The sequence below is a fragment of the Eremomyces bilateralis genome, assembly GCF_010015585.1.
Source record: "Eremomyces bilateralis CBS 781.70 unplaced genomic scaffold P152scaffold_43, whole genome shotgun sequence".
NCBI classification, from domain to species: Eukaryota; Fungi; Ascomycota; class Dothideomycetes; order Eremomycetales; family Eremomycetaceae; genus Eremomyces; species Eremomyces bilateralis.
Window position 1 is genome coordinate 1 of NW_022985109.1, and position 6717 is coordinate 6717.

The 6717-nt window shown below is 54.3% G+C and overlaps 2 protein-coding genes across 2 annotated transcripts; one reads left to right on the forward strand and one right to left on the reverse strand.

Annotated features, from left to right (window-relative positions):
- P152DRAFT_256447 (uncharacterized protein) lies at nt 1-691 on the forward strand. The gene has a single exon (XM_033674746.1). It carries the CDS (start codon nt 125-127, stop codon nt 620-622), a length of 498 nt encoding a protein of 165 aa, XP_033529706.1. The 5' UTR covers nt 1-124; the 3' UTR covers nt 623-691.
- Nucleotides 692-5184: 4493 nt separating this feature from the next.
- On the reverse strand, nt 5185-6109 carry P152DRAFT_477616 (uncharacterized protein; the record flags this gene model as incomplete). The annotated part of the gene is made up of 5 exons (XM_033681600.1): nt 5185-5367; nt 5421-5679; nt 5729-5781; nt 5834-6007; nt 6056-6109. The coding sequence occupies 5 exons, from the start codon at nt 6107-6109 to the stop codon at nt 5185-5187; spliced, it is 723 nt and encodes a 240-aa protein (XP_033529707.1).
- Nucleotides 6110-6717: the final 608 nt, after the last annotated feature.

Here is a 6717-nt window from a genome sequence, read left to right on the forward strand (position 1 = left end):
GATATTATCAATATATACCGCTTGACTCGTCCACTACTCGTCTATTACTCGTGACCATCTCGCTCTATGCCCACAACCATCTCGTGACCTTACATTCTGATCCTTCCTTAAGGGCTAGACCGTTATGGCACAAACCGGCTCCCGCACGAATACCCCAGGGTCCCATTTAGATGGAGAACCCGCGGTACACGCAAATCCTCCCCTCCCGACAATTGAAGATGTCGGCGAGGATGATAATGCGGAGCAGGAAGACGAAGCGACTCCTAGCGAGCGCATAAGTGAGTCACTGGGTGATCCTCAGCAGGACAACCCGATAGCACCACGAGTCAATAAGACTCCTATCACTGCCGAAGACCACGTTCTTTATCCCGCAGAAGCCTTAAACGGCGAACTATTTAAGCAGCTGATGGAGAGTAACAGACAGCTATCCGCCGCTATGCAGGCTCTGACCGCCCGAGGGTCCGGCGGTGATTCGCAGGGTACTCACCTGTCGAGCTTCAACGCCAGAATGCCGTCGGCCCAGGCGAAGGAATACCATGGGAAGTCCATCATAGAACACTTCTCATGGACCCTCGACTGCGAAAACTACTTCGCTATGAACCGAGCGTTCTTCGAGTCGTAGGAGAATTGTATCCGGTGGGCTGCACGAGGCCTGACTGGCAACCCAGAGTCCCTCTGGCAAATAAAACAAGGGACCGTGTCGTGGGACACGTATACCTGGGAGGCGTTCAAGGAGTTCCTCCTCGAATGCCTGGGTAATCAACAGTACCGTGAGTACGACGTTGCGAACCGTTGGTTCACCACCCAACAACACGCCCAGGAGTCAGCCGCGAAGTATGACGCGCGCCTGAGGCAATTGGAGGCACATCTCCCGAACGCGGCAAGAGATCCTGCAATAGGACTCCTCCGCCTGTTCTCCGGTTTGTCGCAGGGTACTCGTGACGAGATCATGCGACAACCGAACAATCTCCCAAGAGATCGAGCATCGCTCATTACAATGGCGACGGCCATAGAGTTGGCAGACAAGCATGCCAACCCGACTCGTCCTTCGAGAAGCTCCAAACGGCCTCAGGACAGCTCGTCGCAACGAGAGGAGCTCAGCAAGACGCGACGCCCTCCGCATGAGCGCCATCAGCCTACCGAACGAGTAGCAGGCGAGTCCCGCAGTGGACCCTCATCTTCTTCTAGTAAGACTTGCAATTGGTGCAAGGTCTTCGGGCATATCGAGAGCGAATGCCGGAAGAAAGCAAGCGGTCAATCACGACCCATTGCGAGTATCTCGAGGGATACTCGCCGCTGGCCAGGCCAGCACCCAAAAGGGAAAGCGGCGAGGGACTAGCGCCCCCTTCGTCGCGAAACCCCTTCATTGGGCGCCAGTTTGAAGTTAAGGCAGACCTGCAGAGTACTCGCACCAAGGGAACTCCCTACACGGTGGTATTCGACACAGGGAGTCCAATCAACTCTGTTAGCGATCAGCTAGTCAAACGACTCGGCCTTGAAACCCGCGAGAGCACCCCGATACCGGGGCTCGTATGGGGCAATGGCGAAGCAGTCAAGTCAACCCGTGCATGTCGCCTGAAGCTGCGAATGACGGATGCCTGGGGCACACGGAAGACAGTCGTAGATGACTTCTTCGTCACTGACCAGACGACCGCGGGTACTCCGGTACTCGTCGGTATGCCAATGATGGGCAAGTACGACATCGTACTCCATCCGGCAACTGCGGAATGGCGCTGGTCGGTTAGATTCGATCGGTTCGACATCGCAGATGGACCTAGAGCCAAGTCAGCGTTCTCATCTCAGCCAACAATCTATGCACTAGTCATGAAAGAGATGCCCGCAGCGGGAGAGCCCCCGGGTAGTCTTGGTGACACAGATCGCTGGATGGCTCAGTTCCCCTCAGTGTTCAACGCTCCAGAGGTGCCAGAACCATGTATCGGCGTCGAGCATGCCATTGATACCGAGGGCTCCGTACCATACGGCCCTATCTACAACCTCTCGCCTCGCGAATTAGAGGCGCTGAGAGATTACATTGCAAAGGCAATCGCCAAAGGGTGGATTATCCCATCTCAGAGTCCTGCGGGAGCTCCAATTCTCTTTGTTCCAAAGAAAGACGGTGGTCTCCGACTCTGTGTCGACTACCGTGGGGTTAACAAGGTTACTCGCAAGAACCGTCACCCACTCCCTCTGATCGGTGAGATCATGGACCGCCTGTCGGGCGCTAAACGGTTCTCGAAGGTAGATCTCCAAGATGCTTATCATCGGATCAAGATCAAGGCATCAGACCGCTGGAAGACTGCGTTTCGCACGCGATACGGCCACTATGAGTACACAGTGATGCCTTTCGGGCTCACTAATGCCCCGGCGACGTTCCAGGCGCATATCAACTCCGCCCTAGCCGGGCTTGTAGATATCTGTTGCATCGTCTACCTTGACGACATCTTGATCTACTCCAACACGGAGGAAGACCACGCGCGGGACATCACCGCAGTGCTCGAGAGACTCGAACAGCACCAGCTCTATGTAAAGCCGTCTAAATGTGCCTTCGACGTCAATCAAGTCGAATTCCTAGGGTTCATCGTATCGCTAGGGGGCATTACCATGGATCCTAGTCGAGTAGAGGCAGTCACCCAGTGGGAGACGCCACAGACCTTCCGTGATGTCCAAGTATTCCTCGGCTTCGCTAACTTCTATCGCCGTTTTATCGAAGGGTACTCGCGGATTACTCAGCCGCTGACGCACCTCATGAAAGGGATGGAACGAGGTCGGAAGTCCGGTGACATGGAATGGGGCAAGGAACAGCAGCAAGCTTTCGAGCAGCTCAAAGCCGCCTTCGTGAGTGCCCTAATACTCGTACACTACGACCCTGGGAAGAGGCTACGCCTCGAGACCGACGCGTCTGCCTTTGCACTCGGCGCTGTGATTTCTTAATTAATGGAGGATGCCAAGTGGCACCCCATTGCCTTCTGGTCACGCAAAATGGACGCCGCAGAGACGCGGTATGAAGTCCACGACTAGGAGCTACTCGCTGTCGTGAAGTCAATGACTCACTGGCGACACTACCTCGATGGAGCGCAAGACCCATTCGAAGTCATTACCGACCATCAGAACCTTCTGGGTTTCCTTAGTACGAAGCGTCTGAATAGTAGACAGGCCCGATGGGCCCTACTGCTGGCGGAGTTTGACTTCATTATGAGGCACCGCCCAGGCAAGGAGAACGTTGCCGACCCACTCTCGAGACGCCCGGCACTCGCCCGCGAATCGGAGATTGAAGTGTCGTAACATCTCAACTCCTTGCTACCTACGCTGCTTAATAAGCTAGCAATTATGGACGAGCCGCACATGCCTGCCGCCGTCCATGAAGAGGACAAGAGAGTCATCGCCGCGATCAGGAATACCCTTGTACTCCAAAGTGAGTCGGAGTTTGAGTGGCCAAGACCCACGCTCTCCCGCAGGCAAGTTCAGGTCGCAGCCATGGGCACGACCGCCTACACTGAAGCACCAGAGTCCCTGCTCACAGTGATCCGAGAGCGACAGTTCAAGGACAAACAGGCAAAAGAGCAGCGAGAACGCTGCGAGTCACAAGAGAACATCAACCTTAACGACTCCGAGCCTACGTGGAAGCTCGACGACAAGGGGACACTCCTCCATCGTGGTCGATTCTACATCCCCAACGATCCTGCCCTACGTGCAGAGGTCTTGCGGATTTGTCATGACGACCCACTGGCAGGCCATTTCGGCAGTCGCCGTACGAGTAGCCTGGTATCATCCCAGTACTCTTGGCCAGGCATGTCCCGTGACATCGAGGAATATGTCTCTACTTGTCGGGCTTGCCAATTGTCAAAGTCAAAACGACACAAGCCATATGGAGAACTTCAGTCGCTCCCTGAGCCTTAACGCCCATGGCAAGAAGTGTCGATGGATTTCATCACTGGCGTCCCGCCATGCACTCTTAGAGGCATCGTCTATGATGCGATCCTTGTCATCGTTGACCGGTTCACCAAAATGGCACTGTACATTCCGACCCGTAAAGACGTTGATGCCAGTGGCCTGGCAGATCTCTTTATCCGGCACGTCGTCGTAAACTACGGTATTCCCGAGGGAATCGTCTCTGATCGAGGCACCCTTTTCACCAGCCTGTTCTGGAGCGAGTTATGTAGTATTCTTCGGATACAACGCAAGCTCTCAACGTCGTTTCACCCACAGACTGACGGGCAGACGGAGCGACAGAACCAGGTACTAGAGACGTATCTGCGAATCTACTGTGCAGCCGATCAGTCCGATTGGGCAGAAGTACTACCGTTGGCGCAGTATTGCTACAATCGCTCAATCCATGCCACTACCAATATGTCGCCTATGGAGGCACTTATGGGGTACACGCCGGGATTACTGCTAGAAGAAGACAGTACCGACGCGGCACGCATCGTCACTCATCCAGACTTGCCGGCGCGGCTAACGCAGCTGCGAAGACTGCAAACTTCACTGCCAGAAGCGTTGCGAAGAGCCAACGAGTCGCAGGCGAAGTACTACAATCGCGTCCACAAGCCGCGCAAGTTCAAGAAAGGAGATGAGGTGATGATTTCCACCAAGACGCTGAAGCTCAAGACTCCTTCGAGGAAGCTATCTCCCAAGTTCCTAGGCCCTCTTGTAGTCCGAGAACCAATCGGCTCACAGGCATATCGTCTATGGCTACCTCAAGGGTATCGCATCCATGATGTTTTCCACGTCTCAAAGTTAGAACCTTTCGAGAAGCGTGATGGCCAGGTCCTCCCAAGTCCACCGGTACTCATCGACGACTCTGAGGAGTTTGAAGTCGAAGAAGTCAAGGGAAAAATGGTGAAACAAGGACAGACGTACTACAACGTCAAATGGAAAGGCTACGAAGGTCTCTATGAAGACTGGTGGGAACCAGCAGAGAGCCTAGAGCACGCACAAGATGCGATCGCTGCTTATGAGCAAGCGCATCCCGAGTCCCAAGCGACTCGCCCGCGACGCGGAAGAGGCCGACCGCCTAAGGGCTCGGTCTAGGGTCGATTCTATTTCCCCTTACACATCTATTTCACTCAAAGAGCACAAAGAGTTCGATTCAATGAAACGGAGACTGCATTGAATGCGACGAACACAGCTACTCATGACATGAGGATCCTGTCACTACTCCATGATGAGTATCTGACGAGTTGCAATCTACTCCTCCGCAGAAGACTCCTCGGTCTCAGCAGCGGCCGTACCGTTGGCCCTTTTCTTGGCCGCAGCGGGGGATGGACTATCATCCTCTTCTTCCCCAGACTCAGATTCGGAGCCAGGGCTCTCTGAGCCAGCGGATCGAGCCACGTCCAGCTCAACGGACGAGGGGATAGCCGCGATAGACTACATTGCAATCAGCAGGATACTCGCAAACGGGCATCTCCAGGATCACTCACCAATTCCCGATAAGCGGCAAACGCCACGGCCACACCAGCGATGGTGCGGAGTGATTTTGCGATGTCCTCGAGGATAGCTACACTAGCAGCTGAGGAAGCGCTAGAGACAGTAGAACTACTCGACCCCGACCCGCCAGCAGCTCGCGCGCCACTCTTCGGTGCCGCCTTGCGGAGCGCTCGCACGACCTGTTCCTGGAGATCCTCCAGCTCACTTTGTCGCGCGTGGAGCTCGAGGTCGTCGACAGGAAGACGCTCAAGGCTTGCGCGAGGGTTAGCTGAGTACCAGGATACTCGCACACGACACCTACGCGATAAACTTCCGAGCAATTTGGAGAACCGCGTTGTTCAGTTGCACAGGGACCTGAGCATCGGAATTAGCACTATGTCCGACTTAGACATGGGTTGACTCTTACGAGTTGGCAATGAGCCCGCTTCAAAGTCTTGCAAGCGCTGCAGCTGTGCGCCAAAGTCGTCGGAATGTCGCAAGCGACTCCACTGGGAACCGTCTCGTCGCCGTAGAGTTCCGAGTGCTTCGTGTATGTCCGACCATTGCTAATTTTGTCGCAACAACCTCGACAAATCAAGACCTAGCGATAGTGAGTACTAGACTACTCGCAAGTGATGAACCAACTCACCAGACCCGCGCTATTGATGCGCAATCCGGAATTGAGTTTCTTCCTGGGAGACATCACGAAATCGACGTAGGAAAGTCACTCAGAAAGCAAGTCGCATGCGAGTATGTGGCTATCCATGCATCAGTGCAGAAGACCTCAGAAGGCTATCACCAAAAGGAAACACAGAGAGGTGGGCGATGGTGAAGGTGGAGTGAAGGAAAGAAGCAAGATCAAAACAGCGGGAGATCTCCTCTTTATATCAGAGGCGAGATTTCAGGCAGATATGATCTCGATAAAGGCACTCTCCACTGACACGAGGGCGATGCCTAGGAGTACTTTCACTTCCACTTCACTATCACTTCACTTCACTTCAGTGTCACTTCCCAGGCAACAAGGCGATTTATATACCCGCCTCCGATGAACACTCTTTCCCAATGCTTTTCCCCACGAAGGGTTTTTCTTGGGTTTTAGCGAGCTCACTCGGACGGCCATACGGCATCATTGCCACACCACTGCTCTTTGGCTATCGCCAAACGAGTACCTTGCTATCAACGGGCGAGGGACCGCCCTTTTCAAGAGGGGAGGTAATGTGAGGATGGATCACGTGACCATCAGTCACAGGAGACTTGGAACGAGTCTTGACAGACTCGAGGACTGCACATGACCCCGCTACTGCTAAGTCA

Bases quoted from the DNA above. Each gene is read 5' to 3' on its own strand.
- P152DRAFT_256447 (XM_033674746.1), top strand. From the start codon at position 125: ATGGCACAAACCGGCTCCCGCACGAATACCCCAGGGTCCCATTTAGAT.